This window comes from Pyxicephalus adspersus, chromosome 1 (assembly GCF_032062135.1).
Source record: "Pyxicephalus adspersus chromosome 1, UCB_Pads_2.0, whole genome shotgun sequence".
Classification (NCBI taxonomy): Eukaryota; Metazoa; Chordata; class Amphibia; order Anura; family Pyxicephalidae; genus Pyxicephalus; species Pyxicephalus adspersus.
This window is the reverse complement of record NC_092858.1, coordinates 114,612,149-114,635,001: the sequence shown is the minus strand read 5'-3', so window position 1 is coordinate 114,635,001 and position 22,853 is coordinate 114,612,149. Positions and strand designations below refer to the sequence as shown.

General features: G+C 38.9%; 1 protein-coding gene across 1 annotated transcript in view; it reads left to right on the top strand.

Moving 5' to 3' along the window:
• Positions 1–7,789, top strand: part of LOC140330755 (cathepsin E-like) — a 42,965-nt gene extending 35,176 nt beyond the window's left edge. The window contains exons 7-8 of the mRNA XM_072411176.1: positions 5,510–5,608; positions 7,730–7,789. Of these exons, the coding sequence (XP_072267277.1) occupies positions 5,510–5,608; positions 7,730–7,789 (159 nt within the window). The remainder of the gene's footprint in view (positions 1–5,509; positions 5,609–7,729) is intronic.
• Positions 7,790–22,853: the final 15,064 nt, after the last annotated feature.

Sequence of the window (22,853 nt, the reverse complement as noted above, 5' to 3'; positions counted from 1 at the left end):
TATGGTTTAAACATATTACGAAGTAAAGGCAAAAGTTGAGAGCGTAGAGATTGACAAGGGTAAACGTATTGTAGGGTAACCAGGGTAATATCAGGGTAATAAATCTTCCATTCTGGTCTTCAATATAGTTGATATAGTGAAACTGCGGCAAATTTTTGATGGCAATCATTACTCCACATTTTTTCCTATTGGTACTCGCATTCCAGGTGGAAGTGTTGACCCAATAAAAATAGGTTTCCTGAATAAAAAAAAAAGTTTCCTTGTTAATGTATAAGCCTCCTTATGTAACAATAATTTTTTGAAAGGGCTGTTAAGTCTGCGTGTTTTGGCAAATCACCATGAATAAAGTTCAGAAGATTGTTTATGTAGCAATAAACCTTGCTGCAAAACAATATGTTGTAGATAGAGGAGTGTTTATTCCAGTGAATTTCTTCAATAATGCTGATACCACAAAATAGTGTTGAGTTAATGTAATACAATTATGTTGGAGGCTGGTATGTAGATGAAAAAGTTGGAGCAAAGCAAAATAAAAAATGTAAAATAACAAACTAGAAAAAATCCAGCTGGTGTCCGCAAAGAGAACTGCTTAAAAATTGGCTAATAATACACAGGGCTATAGATTCCAAAGAGTAGTTCTTCAGAAATAGACGAAAAAAAACATAATGAGGCTATAGACACTTGGTTGAAAATTCAAATGATTATTTTAAAGGCAACTCAGATCCAATCCTCAGTAATCTTTTTAGGGATCCCGAGGGTCAGCTAGTGGTGTTGGGAGAACGAGGTTGCCATTCTTGAAGCAATTAATTTAAGTCAGCCTCAACGGATGCCACAGCATATGTCTTCCCTTGGTGAGATATAAGAAGTTTGGTTGGATATCCTCATTTATAGATAGTGTTGCAATTCCTTAGGGCTTTATTGAGTAGTAGTAGCTTTTTCCGGTTTTGAATTGTAAAAGATAAGTCTTTAAATAAAAAATAAAAAAAAATTGAAATTGAATAGGCAAAGATGGAGATGTCCATGCTGCTGCTATCAGTATTTACTTCATGTGGAAAAAGTGAATTTTGGCTAAAACATCTTAGTGCTCCAGCAGGTAAGAAACTAGATTTCAGAAACCAATGTGCACTGTCAATTAGTAAATCTGGTTTTGTTTCTAAGAAAACGTAGGGAGATCCAAATTTAGATTTAACTTTGGGGTGCCTCTGAATTTTATATTGTTCCTTCTCGATCAATCCTCCAGATCGGTGACCTTGGACTTGAGCCAAGGTCATTGGGGGGTTGTAAATACTCCCTTATTTTGGATTCCATATGTTGAGTTCTGTGCTTATAGCCAGATAGTGTAGAATTAAGTTTGTTCAACTTTGATGTTAGATCTGATGGAGAAGAGTGATTTAGGAATAACAGCAAGTCTTTCATTGTGGTTTTTGAAACTTCTTCCCCTGATACTGGGAATTGCTCTGGGGAGAGATTCTCCCTAGGACAAAAAAGGCCTAACTGCGTCTCATTTTGCTGCAGTGTGTAGTTAGGGTCTTGTCATCCTTCTGCTGCTGTAATCTGGGAAGAATTGGTGAAGAGGGTACAGGGTGAAAGGACTCACCAGTGCTGTGTGCCCAGGGCTAAAGGTTGAAATGGATCCCAAGAACGCGTGTATTGCAGGAGACACAGAGGAAGGTGGAGTGATGCCAATTTTTTTGCTTGGCCATGCTCAGGAAGGTGAGTAGGATTTTCCGATCACCAAGAATAGCCCAGAGGTGTAAAAAATGTAATGATTTGTCACTAAAGTAATTAGCAGAGCATCCAGATCAGGCGACCATCTTGGTTGCCAGCTAAACATGCCCCCCCCCCCCACACTTACAGGCACCCCCTCACTAAAACACTCATCACATGCTAACAATAAGGGATGGGACGGCCTGTGTCCTGATGTAATCAAGGCTAAGCAGCTCAAATCTCCTGAACAGATGACTGCTTAGCAAGGAGCAGACTCAGTGTGACAAATTCAAAGGATTAGAGTTGCTGGTGAGAGGAGGGTTGGGGTGGCACAACTGTCGGGTGCTCCTCCCACCAGAATAGGGCTGTGGAGAATTGTGTACTACTACCCGGCCAAGCCTTTTTTATCTACAAACATATCTTCTCAAACTAGTTCAAACATATCTACCAGTCCTAAAAATTTAGTATAGTCGATCTGTAGGCACAGAAATATGTAGAAAGGTTGTGGAAAATGTGTGGTGGGTACTTTTTTTTTTTTTTTTTTTGGGTTATGTGGATTATTTTCGGCACAGATCAAGCACCTTTGTACAAATTCCTGACATTGTCCTAATGTGTCACTCATAAACCAGGTAACTTTGATCATTTGGGCCGTTGCTTTAGATTCAACCTGTTCAGGACCATGAGCTAGTCATAGCATCATCTTTTCTACCTGTGGTGGCATGCAAACTCCTGCATATCATTGGTCATCATACATTGATAACAGAGCATCAGCTTCTTCTGTGACCTTGGCTCCTTCTCTTTCAAATGGCTTCTTCCACCCTTCAGGTACACTGTCTTGCAACAATTTCAATCTCTTCATCCCATCATGGAATCTTTTATCCTCTTTCTTTTGTCTTCTTCATTTCTTTTTTATCCTTCTCATAAACTGTAGTTTGCTGTGCTACTTGGATCACAGTAGTTCCTGTTGTATGTAAATGTGAATTTAAAATTGTACTCATTAATTTGTAGCAGTTCAAAGAATTCCTTTGAAGTTTCAGATGGGCTTGTCCATAGGAGCAGGACTGCGTCTAACTATCGTTTCCAAGTAAGAATAAATGGACGGTACTTAGATAAAAGATTACTGCTGAACAGTTTATTTTCCCAATGTCCTAGAAAGAGGTTTGCATATGAGGACGCACACGTCATCCCTGTCTTGTACTTGTAGGTATACTATGTTATCAAAAGTAAACATTTTCCTGGTTAGAATAAATTGTAATAAGGATATGATTAATTTGTTTTGTGTAGGGAAGGTGTTGGGATGATGATTTAACATTGTTTCAATGATAGGTAGGCATTTGGTGTGAGGAATACTACTGTATAAGGCTTCTATATTTATTGCAGCTAAGACTGGGAGGTCCTTTCATCTGGTTTACGAATTTGAGTTCTTTGGCATCTTTCAAGAAAGATGATAAGTTTGTGACCAGTGGTTCTAAGGCTGAGTGTATCAGATCACTTGTGTGTGATAATAGTGAATAAATCCCTGATATAATTGGTCTGCTCGTAGGGTTATATAATTTTTGTGTATTTTAGGGAGAGCATAAAAAGTAGGTACAATTTGGTGTTTATTGTGAAGGTTAAGAAATTCATTGTTGCATTGGTTAAATTGGTATAGGAGTATACTATTCTCTGTTCTCTAGTATTTGTAGTCACATAGATTTGTAATAGTCAGTGTTCAGGATGACAATCTTACCTCCTTTGTCCGATGGTTTGATTACGAATTCTTTACACATAATCAAAACGAATCCTTATACGATTGGTTATCTTGTTATTTTAGGCTAACATGTTATTTCATTGTATCTACCAATTGAATATATTGGTTTGTATGTGATTTGTTTAGTTTGTGAATGTTGACTGATTTGCACATATACTTTATCAATTACCTTTGTATGTCTTAATGTTAGTGCTTTGCATGACTCTTCAAATCCCCTGAGGAAGCCCATAGAGCAAAACACATCAGATTCTCTTGCAACTAACTTGCATTTGAAAAAAAATGCATATGGACTAATTACATTAAACCACTTACCAGCTAATCGTATATCTAGATATCTCCGAAAACTCCACAGTACCAGTGGATTTGGGATTAATAATTTTGTTTTCTTGTTTTTCTCGTAAAATGGACAGTTTACTTATGAAATGATTTGTTCACTGAATATAATATTAAAAAAAAAAATACAGATTTCTTCACCTTTGCCAATAAAAGCCTTACTGTCTTCATTTCCCTCCCATTTCTCCTCTGCTAACAAACAGCACACACCTTCTGAAGCGGGTGACAATTAGACTCAGAGTAGCACATTTGGTTCAGTAAGTAATAACTACAAACAATCAGAAGGACAGGAGTCTTATCTAACATTAATTGATGCCCAAACATAGGCAACCGCAGTCTGCAGCCGCAGTCAACCCTTATCAACTGCTGTTACCACAGCTGCACAGGAATAGCCAGGATCCACTGGCAGGGCAACTTTTGGTATGATGAGGACTGCAGCCATTCAGCATCACCCACTGATGGAACTAAAGCCATTTGCAAGTTCTGTGCTCAGCATTTGAAATAAGGCAAAACATTACCAAACCAGGCACCACCTGTATAAATAATGAAAAAAAACAAAAAACAACAAAATTCATTGCAAGGACCACATGAGCAACGCCCAAAGTAGACACCAGTTGACTTTCACAACTTCTTGCACACTGTACCTGCTTCTACCTTTACCTCCACCTCTCTAGGATCACCCCACCTAAGGAGGAATAGGGGTTTCGGTGTGAATACAGGTTGTGTCCAGCAGGCGAGAGAGACAGACCACAGTGGCAAGGGGTCAGAGCTATAAATAAGTAAGAATAATCATAGGCCCAGCCAAATGGTTGGAACAATTCTGATAAGGCTAGAATAGCCTATGCTCTTTTAAGAACCCCTGGGCGGTGTACCCTTGCCATCTCTGTCGGGCAGTGACAGGTAGTGGGCACCAACCCTGACAGCTCAAGTGAGACAATCTACACAAGATGCCGTGGGACAGTTCAATGGGGAGATCTGTAGAAACCTACAGGTAGTATGCCAGGTTTGTTAGCAGAACACAGGCACAAACAATATTTCATCTTTGAGCTATTTGGTATGTTCTTAAGCTTAATACTTAATAATAATAATAATAATAATGGGCTGATTTTTTTAAAATCTCATTTCCAGTTCAATAGAATGAAAAGATCCAATTTAAATCTTACTTCGCAGTTTATCAGTCATAAGTGGCTGACCTTTGGGTTTTTCTTGTAAATGTGGAAAGATCAGAAATGTTGGTAACTACCAAGCAAATTCTGAAAAGTAACAGAACAGGGACAGGTGAGTATATTTAAAAAATTGCAAACAGGCAGGTAAGGTTCGCTTATTACAGAAGGGACATTGCCTGTCTGTTTTGCAAAAAAATGTATCTGCCTGATCGCAATTTTTTTTTTAGCTATAGTTGCTTTAATTTGTTACAAATTGTTTCCTTCAGCTGTATCCTGCAGGTGACACCAATTCTACAGGTTTATTTGGACTTGGACTGGTGAATAAACAGAAGTCTTACATTTGAAAGAATGTTGCCAATTTACTTTTTTAAACTATTGTTAATTTTTACATATTTTCATTTTTTGGCTAGCTTTAAACTCCATTTTAATAACCATGATTATAGAGAAAAAAAATATTTCAAAAGGTAATATTGTAAAATGATATTGCACTAAAGTGGTACTGCACTAAATTAGCACTAATACACTTTTAACTAATTATTTTTCTTATTGTTTTTAGTATGGTGTGAGTTGTTCTCTCCTGGGTCAAATGCCTGTGGTTACTTTTACAATCAACAACGTGGATTATTTATTGACACCTGAACAATATATGCTTCAGGTGAGTTACTTTTTATCTAACATGAGCTTAGTCAATCAATGAATGCTTTTAGGATATATTGACCTAAGTACAGGTATTTAGGTAACCAAATAAGTAAAAATTTAGAAATCTGAAATTTTCCACTCAAGAACCAAGATACTAAACGTTATCCACTATGTTTGCTGGCAGGATCTTTGCCTGCTCATATTGTCCACAAAAGCCTAAAAGGTGTTTGAAAAGGTAGACTGGGATTTCATCAGAGCAACTTTACAATACATCAGTCTAGGAAGCTCTGTTTTAGAATGTATCTTGACTATACTTTTGCCCTTATTGCAAAAGTTAAAGCTAATTAAGTGTTATCAAACTTTTCATATAACTAATGGGATATGTCATGGTTGTCCCATTTTGCCCCTTATCTTTGTTCTGACCCTGGAGCCCTTGCATTGATTAGGAAAAAGTATTTAAAAATATTTTTTATTTGAATTTTATTTTGGCATATTTTTGCCATATTTTGGCCTCTGTTTCCAAGCTTTATCAACTCCGTCCATGCTGCTGGCCAATCGGGAAATAGCCTCTTAACCAGCCCTTGCTATTTAGCTAGCTCTCAGACTCCATTTTGTGTTCGTGCAACAAGTCGTGTCTCCTTTGTGTCTCCATTGTGCCGAGCCTTTCTCAGAGCTTGCACCACCTCCATACGCCCCCTAGTGGTCCTGTCTCTCCATTGGTGACATATTCAGTCAAAAAAACTTTTTTTATTTTTATTTTTTTATAAAACATGAATTTTATTAGTAACAAGTCATAAAAACATCATATTAAAAGATTTAGTTGTTACATAGTACATAATATGTGGATATCAATACTGTCTCTCACAAAAGGAAACAATGTTTCAGTTATTGTACAATGTATATCGGGGAATTTTTGAACTGCATACAATATTGAAAAAAGGTTCTCTATGCTGATTCAGAACATATATCCAACTTTCAATGTGTTTTACATATTGAGTATGCTTCTTCAGGAATTTTGGGAGTAAGTAAGTCATTGCTGCAAATTCTTTAAAATATCCAGATTATAAATTCTCTGGATCAGCAACAGCAAAAGTGGTCTGTCACACCTGGCTGAGAGACAAGTATCCATCACCAAAAGAAGCTGCCTACTTTGGCACTTGTATGAGAAAAAGTAAGGAGCAGCCAAAATGTTGGCAACAATTCAAACAAAAACATTTTTTGGATACTTGTACAATACAGGATGTGGCATGTATGCAATAAACCTAGAGGAATGTTTTATAGCTTTTGAATGATTAGGGAAAATCGTAATATTTTAGGTGTTCCTAGTGCTAACAAGGAATATAAGATAGCAGCCTTGGTGGAAGCTTAGAAGGTACAAAGACTTCTCTAATGACAGAGACTTGATATTCAAAAAAAAATTCAAAAGTCAGACGCTCTGAATATATCCTTACCAAGTTTTGAAGTTGCAGAATTGGTCACCTTTTTTTCCTTCAAATGGACGGAGGCTATCACCTACTTAGGAGTACATACAACTGGGGGTCCTTCATATATATATGATCTTATGTTCTCTTTAGATCTTTCCTTTTATTAGATTTTGGCTCTGTGATAAGCCTTATGGATTGTCCTTTTTCTAAAAGCCTATTTCTTAATTCCACAGCATTTTCTTTAAATTACATTTTAGATGAGCTATTGCACCTCATTCTTACGTATTGACTGAGTGGTTTGCTTTCAGTTAACTGTGCTGGATGGGCACTGGACGCATGCACAATGGTATTTGTCCACAACACGGTTTTATAAAGAAACTGTGGAAGAGTTTGACTTTCATCAACTTGAATGTAACTATTAAAATTTAGAAATTTTCTGTATATCATATTGCATAGTAAAGGTTAAATTTTAATTATTTTTTTGCATATTCCAGTAAATTTAACACCTTTTCTCTGACTTTTTTTTTAATTGATTGAGCTTTTAGAAGACAATGATGAGCATGTAATTGACTCACTGTTCGATACATGTGAACAGCAGCGAACAATATCAGAAGCGAACAGAAAATGTCCTAAATTGAGATCAAACATTTTCCCTGCTCTAAAATTTAATATGAAGGAGTACTTTTGTGACTTTTTCTATCTTTTTTTAACAGAACCTGGCATTATCACTTAAGAATAATGTTCACATCACCTTCAATCCACCTGAAAAGTAGTAACTTTGTGGTGATGAATAATATTCATTATAATGAATTATATAGTTTATTTTATATGACAAATTATCTACAAATGTGTACATAAAAAGACAAAGGGACTTTGAAGGCACATAAAATAAAACAGTAACAGTAACATAAAAAAATAAATTAGTTAATAAAAAGGCACAGTATATAAAAAAACAATTTATTGATTTACTTAGATATATAAGTCTTCTAACACTCTTACACAACAATCACATAAATGTGTATATTTTGGTAGAATCTACTAACTAATGAGTTTCACTACATGGATTCATTAGAATACTTTTTTTAAAACCCAACATTAAAAAAATAAAATATGAATATATATATATATATACATATATATACACACATACTTTTAGAATTAGTAATAGTCTGCCATCATGTGTCTATCCCATCTGCCCTGATACCTTTCTTCAATCACCTTTATATCTTGATGGATCTTCTCCCCTTGTTCCTCACTGAAATCGCCAAGGTTTTCTGGAAATGTTTGCAAATGGCCATAGAGATAGTGTACCTTTATGCTCATAGTAGCACTAAAATTTTTAAGAGCAAGTTTTGTACCAGTTCTTCATTATATTGTGCCAATATATATATTGGTTACCCAAGAAGTTCTTGACAAACATGACATAGCTGTGCCAGGCAGAAGCTTCAGTATCAGTCATGTAACTCGTGAAATTTGAATCATTCATCAGTTTCAGAATCTGGGGTCCATCAAAGGTTCCTGCTTTTAATGTTTCAGTACTCAGTCCAGGGAAGAATATAGAAATGTATTTGAAGCAAACACCGTCCTTGTTTAGCGCTCTAAGAAATCTCCTAATTCCAACTTTATGTCTAGTGTAGGGAGAATGATTTTTCTTTGTCAACCATTGGCTCATTAGTGATGTTGGCTGCATCTTTTTTCAAGTTTCCCTTGTAGGCGATGTCACTTTTTTCTAGTGATCCTGCTTTGCTCTAATATCCCACAAGCAGGTGACATGGGTACTTTGTGTATCCACTTTGCTGTCCAAGTAGGAAGTTTTTTAAATCAACACATATGGACCATTGGTGTTCATGATAGCAAAGCTTTTTTAAGACCATTTTGATATTTTCATATTCTTCTTTAAGTTTTGTTGAGTGACCAATTTAAATTGATGCATGACAGTAGCCATTATGCAGTAAAACAGATATCAAACTTCAAAAATAACTGTCTATGAAAAGCCGCCAGTCTTCTGCTCGGTATTCTGGTACTCCCATATGGTCTAGTAGTTCAGGGATGTTACAACAGTACACAAAGTCTCCATCTTCACTAAAATATGGTAGAATTGTTACCTCTTCTGTCCTATAAACTGTTATTTTAACTTCCAGTCTCATACTGTTTTTTTTCTTTTAGCCTGGATGCCAAAAGTTCAGGTGCTTTTTTTGACAGACTTATGTCACATTTTAAATCATTGAGCTCTTCTTGCGAGAACTGCTAGTTTGATGAAACACTTCCTTCATATTCATTTCTACTGCTAACTCCTGGATTACACTCCAAGTCCTGTATATCCTCAATGTCAGATACATGAATATCAGGGAGTGTACTAAACACTGGTATGGGAACGTCAGCACCATGCGGCACAGGTCGTCTTGCTGATTCCACTTTGTTTTACTCCCACTTGTTTTTCTTTTAACGAGTGAAACCTTTGAAATTCACAGCACAAAAATAACAATCATTATGATGATTTTTGGGCTCTCGCCATAACTTAGATACACCAAATTTCAAACTTTTCAGTTTCCCATTTTTCCACTGATGTAGACACTCTACGCAAGTTTTGCGTACCATATGGGGAGCCCAATACTTATTTTGGTCCCCCAGTTTAGTACCAAAATATGCAAGATATGCTTGTTTCACAAATTCTGTAATGTTTCAATGCAAAACATTGGTGTAAATAAAGACTGATAATATGCTGTGTTAACATTTGTTGTTGGTAAAATTATGTATTCCGATTCCTGTTTCACAAGAACTAGAGCCAATTTAATGAAACTGATGTCATTTCTGGATTCAGCAGACCTGAAATTCAATAAATATATTGAAAATTCTTAAACTTCTTTTCCTCCAGACGCAAATAGTGCCCTCTTGTTCTTTGTAATGATATCAAAGTGAATAATGGGGAAGAGAATTCTCTATATGGACTGTTTTTATATTTATACTCATGTATATTATACTATACTGTTATGTTTCTATAATGCACCGTTTCTGCATTGATTTTCTAATTAAACACTATAAAAAGTGTAAGCTGAATCTCTGAATGCTCTAAGTTAAAATAGTGTAACTTGTTAACCCGAAATGCTACTATAAACATTGTGATTTCTGTGACATCCGTCTGGAGTGGCAGTGGGTGACACTAAAGAAGCTGAAGCATAACTGCGGTTGTCAAAAGGTAACGGTGTGTGCTTCCACTTAAGCACGTGGTGGCAGTCGACCTGTGATGGTGTGTTTGGCAAGGGTTACCAAAGTGGTTAATCTTTCCCCGTGACAGCCCCTCTTCAGCCTGCTGGTGTGTGGACTGTTGCTGAGCATGCTGGAAAGTATATGCGCAGAGGTGCAGGCTGAGAGGGTGTTCATCACACGATTCATCTACAGTTGTTTTTTTGTGTTTGTCCTTTAAGCACAAGATTTCTAACTGTTTCAGGAAGGTCTTTCCTCTTGCATACGTGCCTGAGCAACTATGAGGGACCTTACTTTCTAAGTTTGGTTTCATTTATTTCTACATTATAGAGAAAGTAAAAAAGAAATGTAAAGTGAGGTATGCCTAGGATTCGGTGTTGTATCTGCATTCCACTTCACCACTCCCTCTTTAAAAAAAAAAAAAAACTTTTTTTTTGTTTTGTTGCTGTTATGGTTTTGATCTTTTGATCCGCTTGATAAGTTAACCTCCTGGGCGGTTCATTTCTGTCTGGATTTCTATGTCTAAAAGCGGTACATTGTTTTTAATGAAAATTTATTTCACAGTATAATAAAATATTATGAGGGTATATTTACAAACAATTTTCATAGTGAATTCAATCAATACTTGTTTATTTGTCCAAATTCACTATACAAATTGTTTATAATTATACCAATAAATATTCATATTTTACATGTAGTTATGTTGTATGTCTACTTTACGTTACCAATAAAAAGAACAATCTTCTTACCGATTCTGAAGCACAATGCTTGATCAAGGGTAGGGCCACAGAGCCTGAACAGATTCTCCAGCAGGTGTGAGATTTGCAGCAAATACAGAACCTGAGAGATTCAGTGCACTCTACTCTGCAATACAGGATAAACCTGAACACGTTTTATGTGCTCTTGTATGTTTGCATACAGTGCTCCTGTTGCAAATTTACTTCTTTAACAAAAAAGTAGTTATTCACATATTGTTTTTGTGGCTCCACATACAAGAATCCTATTGCATATATGAAACATATAAAGATTTCATTGAGGTGTCACATCAGCATATCGACGGATTCCAAGATTCATATTATGATCAAAACATTCAGAGAGATTACCATACCTGAGAGAGTTAGAAAAAAGATTTGTTCTTTTAGTTTATGAAACACTATACCATGCCCCAAGGGAGCAGCAGCGAGGCTGACCCTTAGCAATCATACAGGGGGGACTTCACCTGGATGATGAACAGCCAGAGATTTACTCTAGCCAGGAAGGTGGCTGCACCAGTGCTAAGAGTACACAGGAAAACATTTAATGAAGGCTGGGGTATGGACCACCTTGAATTTATCTAGTTAAGTCCTGAGAGCAGGCGTACGAAGGGATTAACCCATTGTATGCTGATATTGAGTGGTCAGGAAATTAATTTTATCATACAAATAACAAAAGCAGGTCCCAAAGAGAGACTTCCAAAAGAAGGATTAGTAATTAATTACAGATACATTGTTGATTTTTATGATGATTTTTGGTATAATAAAGAAATAGATTTAGTAGATGACATGTGTATGTAGATATAAATGGATAATAATAGATTGCTATTACAATTATTAAAGTACAAGTACAACACTTTTGCTACGAAATTCCATTAAATAAAAATAGTTTTTTTACTATATTTTAGTGTCAAAAAGCTTTATGAGAAGATGTTCTCTTAAACCATCTATATTGTTTCAATATTGTTTATGAATAAAAACAATAAAACTAAAAGCCTAATGTCAGTCTGCTGATTACTATTTCATACTTGGAACATTCAAAAATTTCATACTTGGAACAATAATAAATGTAATGTTAGGAAACGCCTAATAGCCTGCCGATTACGTCATGTTCACCACTCCAGTATCCCACACAGCCTATTTTTCTCAGCAATGTCACTTGCAGCAGCAAAGAGAATGAAGAAATAGCAGCAGCCCCTGCTTCCTTTTAGTTGTGCAGCTTGATGTATTTTATTGGCATCCCCAGAACCCACTGTTAGGTTGTGCACAGCTGAAGGGGATTTTAGAAGCTGATCAGTTCCTGACATTATCCTTTGCTGCCATTGGCTGCTGGTACTTTATAGCCTTTCTGCTCCCAGTCACCAGTGCCTGTTGTAGCGTTAAGCTAGGCTGACTTGCTGCTGGTGTGTATTCATGTGATTTACTGTTGCTGACCTTGCCTGTTCCTGACCCTGTGAGTTTTTGCTTCCTGGACCAACCTTTTGCTTGTTACCCCGACTTTGCCCTTATATACCTCATCTGGGGGATGGGTTGCATGTGTGTGGCCGCTTGCTCTGTATTCTAGACTTGTCTTTGTGGGAATCTTGGTACTGCTATCTGTGGGCTCCTGGTGCTCTGCCAGCCCTTACCCAGACACCATCCCTTTTCGCAGTGGGGGCAACCGTCTTGGGAAATTCAACTAGTCTCATGAGGGTGAGCAGGGCTCTCTATAGGTGAAGAGTGCGGCGTTGTATTGGGGGAATGGTGTTTGTCAAGTACTGCTGCTGGACCAGGGTCTTACACAAATAAATATCTGCTGTATAATTAACTGCTACAAAGGGAGTTGCCACATAGCAACCAACTTGCTTTAATTTCACAGTATTTCAGCAGTACACATAAGATTAAATAAATATTCTGATGTTAAGAGTTTATATACACAATAGATTCCACTTTAGCTCCACTAAAATGTTCCATCAGGCAGCCATCATTGCAGAAAGGGGCAGCAAAAAACAAAAGCTTGTTGTGCATGCATTGGTTGCCAGGATACCTAGCAAGCGCAGGACCCAGTCCTACACTGGAATTCTATTATCCCAGGCAATCAAGATCGCAAGAAGGAAGAAGATGGTGGAACACTGCAATGGAACAGGGACAGGTGAGTATAGCAGGTTTTTATTCTGCTTCATCAAGCATTTATCAAACATGTGAACACCACTATGTGAGGTTTTCTACTGTTCCACAGTAACTAAAAAGGTTTGAGAAGCTGAAACATGTATGTATTTCTTCCTAAACTATGTTTCCAAAATGCCTTTTTAAACATTTGAAATGCAAATGCAAAAGTCTTGGCAGATATTTAACCTAATGAGCGGTTCATTTCTGTCCGGTTTTATATGTCTAAAAGAGGTACATTGTTTTTCATGAAAATTTATTTTACAGTATATTATATTAGTATGAGTATAATAAAGTTTGAAACACAAACTCATGTCAAAAAATTAAATTAAATGAATTGTCAAATTTGTCTAAAGAATTCTTTAGGGTATGAGTAAGTCTATCATTCACCATAATCCAGCTCAGTTTGGTAACAATGGGGTCTAGAGAGATCGAGGGCGACTTCCATGCTTTGGCCAATGAAATTCTGTCAGCCAGTAAGATCAATCTAATCAGTTTCATCGTGGGTCTAGGAAGGGGTAACTCCGTTTTGTTGAACAGGGCGGCCTCCACGGTGCTACTAATCTCCCGCTGTATAATTCTGGAGATCAGTGTAAATACCTCTTCCTAAAATAACCTAGCAATCGGACAAGTCCACCAGATATGCAACATCGAGCCTCTATGACCACAGCCTCAAAAGCATAGTGGAGAGACTGATGGAAACATTTTTGCTAGTCTAGCCGGGGTGAGATACCATCTAAGCGCCACTTTATAGTTGGCTTCCACCACCACGGAGTTCAGGGAGACCTTGGAAAGGGAGTATGCCATCTCCCACCACTCTTCCAATTCCCACGTCATACCCAGTTCGGATTCCCAGTCTGTCATATATTGCAGTTTACTGTCCGGGGCAGCTAGGGCCGAGTAAATAACAGAGATTTGCCCTTTGGTGGAGGCTAAGGAAGAGCATGTGCTTTCAAATGGGGAAGAGCGCATGGGTCTTGGGGCCTCTCTGAGTAACGAGTTGATATAAGAAGTCAGTTGTCTATATCGGAAATGTTCCGTTGGAGGGATTTCAAATTTACTGGAAAGATATTCCCATGTAATCACTGTCCAGACATCTATCAAGTCCTTCACCCGCCTAAAGCCTTTAGCGATCCACCAATTAAAATTCACTGGATTTAGTCCTGGCGGAAAATGCGGATTATTCCAAAGTGGGGTTAAAGGTTTATGGGTAGACGATAATTTAGGATGACTACTAAATTTGTCCCATTACTGAATGGAATGAGCCAGAGCTGGGCATTTGACCGATCCTCTTGCACTTTTTCTGATCCACATAAGAGATTCTATGGAGCCCAGAAAACCGTCCTGGTTCTCAATCTCAACCCATTGAGGTCTAGCCCGGTGCAATGTACTTAATGAGACTTGTGCCACTTGTGCTGCTACATAGTAGTATTTCAGGTGTGGAGCTCCCAACCCCCATGCGTTTAGGGGCAAGTAGCGTGGCTTTACGAATTCAGGCACTCTTCCCTGCCCAGATAAACTGCATTATTCTTGACTGAAGGAGTGCAATCTCCTTCATCGGGACCTGAATTGGGACAGTAGGAAATAAATAAAGTAATCTAGGTTCATTTTGAGAGCAACAATCTGCCCCAGCCATGAGGGGGGGGAGAGAGACCACCTCCGAATATCTGCATAAAGTTTTTTAAACAGGGGCGTATAATTACACCTGTAGAGGCTATTGTAAGCGGGGGTCAACTGGATACCCAAATACTGAAAGGAGTCTTTATGCCAGCTGAAGTCAAATTTCTCTTGAATCACTGATAGTGCCCCAGTGGGAAGATTTATATTAAGAGCCTGGGACTTGGTTTTATTCACTTTCAGGCCCGAGCATAGTGAAAAATCATCCAGAAGTTTCATTAGATTGGGTAAGGTGGTAATTGGGGAAGTGATGAACATCAAGATATCGTCAGCAAAGAGTGCACACTTGTGTTCTACCTGACCACAACTAATCCCCTTAATATTTGAGTCCTTTCGCAAGGCTATCGCTAGAGGTTCATTTGCCAGGGCAAACAAAAGTGGAAGCGGGGGCATCCCTGCCTAGTCCCCCTCTTAATTGGGATAGCTTTGGAAAAAAATCCCGCTAGCGATATTTTCCTCCGGGGAATCATACAATGCCAGAAGCAAATTGGTAAAGTAGATACCAAAGTCCATTCTGAAGAGAACCTGAAACAGATACCTCCAAGATATACTATCAAATGCCTTTTGAAAGTCGAGGGAAAGCAACATAGCCTGACGTGTGGGGCCCCCGTCCCAGCTGGAGTTTACTACTGATATGAGATCAATGACCCTTCTCATTTGGTCCGGTGCCTGCCTGTATTGCATAAAGCCCACTTGATCCGGGTGAATATAAGCTCCAAGGAAAGAGCCCAGTCTATTGGACATAATCTTAGCCAAAATTTTAGGATCACAATTAATCAGGGGGAAAGGTCTGTAATTGGCCACTTCAGAGGCATCCTTCCCTGGCTTAGGAATCAATGCTCTGTTTGCGTTGCCCAGAAGAGAGTTTCCCTCCCACAGAAAATTAAAATATGCCACCAGCTGTGGCGCCAGTACGGTACTGAAGGTTTTGTAATATAAATTAGGGAATCCATCCGGACCAGGTGAACTGCCCAATTTGAGAAATCTAAAAACTCTATTCAGCTCCTCAACTGTAAATAGTCGTTGCAGAATTGCCTTGTGTTTAGGATGTAGTTTGGGGAGGTCAAGCCTGTTGAGAAACCTTTCTTTTCCCACTTTGGAAATTGAGTCCTCAGAACCCTATAACCGGCCATAGAAGTCTTCAAAAGCCACCAGGATTTTTTCTGGGTTTTGTGAAAGTCTGCCGCCCTTGACCTTAATTTTAGGGAGAGCATAAATTTTGGGCTTGGGGTTAAGTTTATTGACTAATAGGCTTCCCGGCTTGTCACTCCACAGGTAAAATTTATGAGCTGCCCAGCGCAGAGATTTTTCTGCCCTTGTGGTGAGAAGCAAATTGAGTTCAGTGCGTTTGGCCTCCAGCTGGGACTTCAGCACAGAATGGGGAGCTGTCTTGTGTTGCAGCTGTAACCTGTGATAGTCTTGGAGACAGGTATCAATCAGTTTGTTATGGGCCCTTTTACGTGACGCCCCCATTTTGAACAACTCCCCCCTAATATAAGCTTTATGAGCCTCCCAGTTGATAGCTGGGGATGTAGCACTTGCAATGTTAATCTGAAAATAGCTATGTAACAAGGAATCTATTTCCCCTTTTGCCAATGTATCTGAAACAAAGCTTTCGTTAAATCTCCAGCGAAACCCGGGTTGAGGCCTGCTAAAGCCCATCACATAAATGACCACGGGGTCATGATCTGACCAAGAGGTCGATAGGATTCGGGCCCCAAGTAAATTGGGGAGCATGTGGGACTGGACAAAACCATGATCAATACGTGAGTACCGATCATGGGCCGCCGAAAAATAAGTATAGTGCCTAACCGATGGGTTCATTTCCCTCCAGCTGTCAACAAGATCATATTTTCTCAGTAGTAGGGAAAGGCCATGGCCTTTTTTCGGAAGGTCCCTATATCTGCTCTATTTTGATTTATCTAAAATGTGATCCAAGGCCAGATTGGAGTCTCCTAACAAAATTAGGGAGCCCTTCACTTTATTGGACATGTTTTGGAAAGGCACACACCTCTCTATAGAGCTCATAGCTGACAATGCATATCAGAGCGAAAAACCTACAATGAGGTCAAAAAACTGCCTGCAGAGGGCTACAAAAAATTTTGCTTCACTGCTTCTGAAGAGCACAGTTACCTCCATAATTCTCAAATGTGAGAAGGTTGGCACAACCAGGATTTCAAGAGCTGGTCACCTGGCCAAAGTGAGCAATGAAGGGAGAAGGGCCCTATAAACAGAGGTGACCAAGAACCACGTGGGCACGCTGACCATGTCCCAGAGATCCTAGGTGAAGATGGGACTAAGTTCCAGTAGGACAACGATAATTGCAGCCCTCCACTGGTCTGGGCTTTTCTGGCAGGGTGGCTAAATGAAAGCCTCACTTCATTTGGCGTTTGCAAAAAAAACACCTGAAGGGCTCTCAGACTGTGGAAACAAAATTCTCTTGTCTGATGAAACTAAGATTAAACTGTTTGGACAATTCTAAATGTGGAGGAAACCAGGCACTTATCACCACCTGCCAAATACTATCCTAACAGTTAAACATGCTGGTGGCAGCATCATGATGTAAGGCTGTTTTTCAGCAGCGACTGGGAAGACTGGTCAGGGTTAAGAAAAAGCTGAATGGGGCCAAGTACAAAGATATCATGTTTCACAGTGCTATAAAAACCTGTTTTACAGTGCTCAGCACCTCATACTGGGCCGAGGACCTTCCAACATGACAATGACCCAAAGCACACTGCAAAGACAACACAGGAGTGGCTTAGGGACAATTCTGTAAATATTCTAGTGGCCTAGCCAGAACCTGGACATGAACTCTATAGAAACATATCTGGAAACACCTGAAAATGTCCACTGATGGTCCACATCCAACCTGACTGAGAGAATTTGCAAAGCGGAATGTGCAAAGCTTGTTGCATCATACACAAAGACCGGAGGTTATAATTGCTGCCATATTTCAGTTTTTTTTTTATTTCATTAAATCTTCAAGATTGTCTACAAATCTGGTTTCATTTTGTCATTATGGGGTACTGAGGGTAGATTAACCTCCTGGGCGGTAACCCATAGTGTGACTCGGGGTAGAAAAAAGATCACTTATAGTGGTAAACCTATAAAAAATAGTAAATCTAGTTTTACCTGATCCGCCGGCATTACACGTCATCTTTTGTGTCTTCTCTCTTCCTTTCCATCTTCTTTCTTCTTCCTCTGGCATCTTTTGCACCTGATGAGTCACCGGGGAGTTTCCAGTGATGTTGGTGCAATACAGTGGATTTATTTGTGTAAAAGCAGTACATTGTCTTGCATGTACATATTTTTTACAGTATAATATAATAGTATAAGTTTATTATTTATTTAAAAACTATAAATAAAAAAAAATATTTTTTTTTTAATTTATTTAATTTAATTTATTATTTTGACATGAATTTGTGTTTCCAACTTTTTATATACTCATACTATTATTATACTGTAAAATACATTTTCGTGAAAAACAATGTACCCCTTTTAGACATATAAATCCAGACAGAAATTAACCACTCAGGAGGTTAATGAGAAATGATAAAAAAAAAAAAAGAATTGAAACTATTGTAGCATCAGGTTGCGACATAACAAAATTGAAAAATGTGGTCTGAATACTTTCTGAAGCCACTGTGAATGAACAAACCCATAACTCCTAAATGCATATTTTCAACCTAATTTTACCTTAAATTTTATTTATTTAGAAAAAAAAGGAGATATGTTGCAAAAATTCAATTATCAGATGAAAGTGCTGCAAGATATGATGAATTCATTTATAAAATTAGAAAATATAAATAAAAAGGGATAATGAAGCTAAGTTTGTACCTGGAAAGAGAGGTGCTCATTCAAAAGAGACTAATGCACATCCACCCTTACAGAGTCAACACATAATGATTGCATATACACAAAAACATTACTATGTGTATAAACAAATTAAAGTGAACAGGAATACGGGATATGATGGTGAAGAATCCCTTATTATATATCTGATAGAAGTTAGCAAACCCCAAAAACCAGTGCACACCTTTACCGTTGCTCAGGGCTGGCCACTCCAATACTGCTGATACCTTCTCAGGATCCATGGCTATTGGGTGGAATAATAAAGCTCAGGAACTGGATGGTGTCTTTCTCAAATTCAAAATTTTCTGGCTTGACATATAGACCATGACCTTGGAGACGACCTAGGACCTTCCTAACATGGTTTCTATGCTCCTTCAGGGATGAAGAGTAGATCAGAATGTCTGTTGAGCAAGCTTAGGTTCTCAAAAAGGTTAATCACTATGTTGGCTTTTGGGGAGTAAGTGAAGTCTGCCTCTTAAAATTGAGAAGTAGTTTTGATTGACATAGGGTCAGGAAAGAAAGAAGAGGGTAATGGGCTATATAGTGTGCAATGTTTTTTGGCATCACAGATTTCATAGAAAATATGACCCAAGTAAGTAGACCTATGAAGATGTACTGTATATCAGTGTATTTAAGAGGGTTTACCAGTAATTTAGTGCCAATTACAGCTGTGTGATTCATTTGTGAAGAATACAAAAATAAGTCCTTTAGTTTAGGTTAAAGGCATTCATTAGGTTTCATTGATACATGAAGCGTCAAAAGTGTATTGTACAGAGGATTGCAGTCCTATTGGTCTGAATTCTGATTGTATTGGCTTCCTCAGAGAATTGATGAGACGTGTAGATTGTCCATGGAGATATAGCTGAATAGAAGAGTTTCATTGTCGGGTCAGGTATGGAAGATGAATATCCTTAATTGAAGTAGGGAATTTACCTGGTTGGCTTAGGTATGTGTTGACCTTACTTGGAGGAGATGCCTCTAGTGTGTACACTTAAGTGAGGCATGATAGCGTGGCCAGGTGGACAAGACTCTTTCCCTGGGTCTGCCAGGCTAGATAAATGTTAATAAGTTAGAAAGAAAAAAATTAAGGCTAAAGGGGTGAGAACACTTCCCCTTTGTTATTGAGGCAGCAGCTATATAGAGAGGCAGCTAGCACATCAGAGTCTTTTCTGGGTCAGAGATTGTAAGTAGCAGCAAAAAGGCCAAATTCATCTGTATGTAAAGATGCTGTTTCCACACAGTTGTCTGTCATAAAGTTACGCAGTAAAGTACATGAGGCTGCCTTAAAAATAGCTTTTGGAGAGACTTTACTGGAAACTGTGCATGAATTAGATAGGCATCTGGTAAAGTGAGCTGTTACTCCCTGTGGACTCCCCTAATTGCAGGCACGTGCGCCGGGCCCAATCTTTCAGGTAGCGTAACCCCACTACCTGTGTTCCATGACAGAGTTTCCTTCCTGCTGGAGACTTGCACTGGTGTTTGAGCTGGTGTGGGTGTCTCTCTTCATCTATGAGGCAACACATACACGCCCTCTGTTTCTACAGCCTATGGCTGGATTTCTGCAGGTATTTAAAGGCACTTCCTACTACAGGAAGTTGCCTGAGCAATCTCATGATCTTAGCTTGTCTAACTCCAAGTGCAAAGGTGCTTCTTCTGTCTGCCTTGTTGAGTACTGGATCTTGTTTACCGAACCCTTTGACTTTGCCTGTTTGCCGCCTGACCCTGACCTCGGATTTTGTGTATGGACTTTTGCCTGATTGCCACCTGACCTTGACCTCAGATCTTGTTCATGGACTTTGTCTGATTGCCACCTCTCCTATACCCTCTTGGCCACACAAGCCCCCTCGGTGCTTGCACCGAGTACCCTGACGCCTCTGGTCAGCTGCCACTGACCCGGGAATTGCTCTGGAGTGGCACCTGGCAGCTACTCTGTGGCCAAGCCTATCCTCACCATCAGAGGCTCTAGTGAAGACCAGGTAGCAGTGTAGTTACGCCCCTCAGGAGCATACCCAGTCAGTGGCACAGTGGGTCCACTTCCGCGTGCATTACACAAATACATAATAAAAAAATAATAATATTCTGAATATGAAAAGTGAAAAGTTGTAGGGGTTGTTTCCATGTCTAATGGACTGGCATGGATGCCGTCAAGATTGAGTAAAATAGAAAGAGATATTTATTGGGTATTGCTGAAGGCCGATGCTACCTTCTATTAGCCCCCCAATATTAGCATGAATACCACTCTAATTGAAAAGGTTAGAAATGGCTCCTTCAAACCAAGGGAGGCTATGTCACGGTCTGGGATCAGGCTCGAGGTCCAGCAGCTGATACAGCAAGTAAGCTCACAGTGAAGGCAGGCTGGGTTTGGTACACAAGATATATATAATAATCCAAAACTGTAAGGCAGAAGTGTGGGCAGTAATTCAACAGCCAAAGGTTGGTACAGGAGTAGGCAGCAAAGGAGCAGTAGCAACATACATGACATTGGTAGGAGCACAAGAATCTGGCACACACGAAATCCCACACATGTTTTTTATAGGAAGTTGCTCGGAGGAGCATTAGAATTCAGAGTTCATCCAAGAACAGTATTAGGCAGGACTTGGCTAAAATATCAGGTACTGAGCTATCCAGCATTTCAGATGGCTCAGTGCAAAGATCCACCACCAGCTACCACAGAAGCCTCTGGTTTGATTCCTGATAGTACTCCTTTCCTTTCAGGATGGCCCCTGGATGTCTTAGAGGACCAAGTTTGTGAGGAAATAGCTGATGGAATTCTCTTGTCAGCCTTGGGGCATGAACAGTTTCCTTCCGGTTCCCAAGAATTTTCTTCTGGTCCTTTCTGCTGAACCATATATTGCAATTTATTTCTGAAGATCCTGAAGTCAAGAATCTTTTCATCTATAATTTCTTCTTCCCCTTGTACATGCAGAGGTGGATGAGGTGGAAGAGCTTTTCCAGAAAAAATGTTTTTATTAAATGGTTTGAGCAGTGAAATATGAAGGGTGAGAAGTGAAAAAACAGGGTGAATCTTCATATGAACAGATTTTGATAAATTTTAAGCAAAACATGACTGGATTGATTTAGCATGAAATTTGAAAAAGTCTTAAAAATTTTGGCCTAGTTTAGAAGATGGAATATGTGTCTTTGGGAGACTTTGGGAGGTGGAGATGTGCTTTGAGTAATTATAGGCTAATTCTGCTGCTGGAAGATGGTCAACCCAGTCATCCTGAAGATAGAAGAAGCTGACAAAATATTGAAGGAACTGCTCCTTGGTTTGATTTGACCTCTCAGTCTGACCATTAGATTGGGGATGAAAGGCAGAAGATAAATTGACTGTTACGCCCAAGGCTGTGCAAAAACTCTTCCAAAATTAGGAGGTAAATTGTACCCCTCTATCTGACATAACATTATCTGGAATTCCATGAACTCTAAATATTTCTCGAATCAAAAAATATGCAGTTTGTTAAGCAGTGGGTACACCCCTTGTTGGAACAAAATGGGCCATTTTAGTAAGGCAATAAACGACAACTAAAATAGGGGTCTGTCCCTTGGAAGGAGATAGATCAACCACAAAATATCCATATCTATCCATAGGGATAGAACCTCAAGGCCGTGAGGACACTGGGAGTGGTTGCAGTAATCCTCGAGGAGGGGTCTTTTTCCCTGCACATGTTTGAGAGGCAGCTACATAGTTTTTGACATCTTTCATATATCTGGGCCACCAAAATGAACTTGATAGAACATCTTGTGTTTCATTGGTCCCAAAATAGCCAGCAAGTTTGGAGTCATGAACTTGCCTCAGAACTTCCAACCTAGCTGATATAGGAACGTAGGGGAGCTGTCCTTGAGTCCAAAAGTCATCTTTAAAGATAAGATCAACATCTTTAGGTTGGTGGTTAGGAAGTAGATCATCCTCATAACCATCCTTGAAAAGATTCAGAGATGTCTTGGAGTTAGTGACCCCTAAAAAAATATTTTGAGGCAGGATAGTACAGTCAGAGGAGGAGGTTCAGAAAGGGTTCTCAATAATGCATCTGCCTTTCCATTTCTTGATCCAGGTCAGTAGGATTGAAAAACAAAGCACATAGTGCTTGTCTAGAAGTCAGGCTCTTGGCAAACAAATAAATTCTACATTTTTGTGAATGAAAACTGTCACAGTATGATTTGCCCCCTCCAGGAGATGTCTCCATTCAGTTCTTTGCTCCGGATG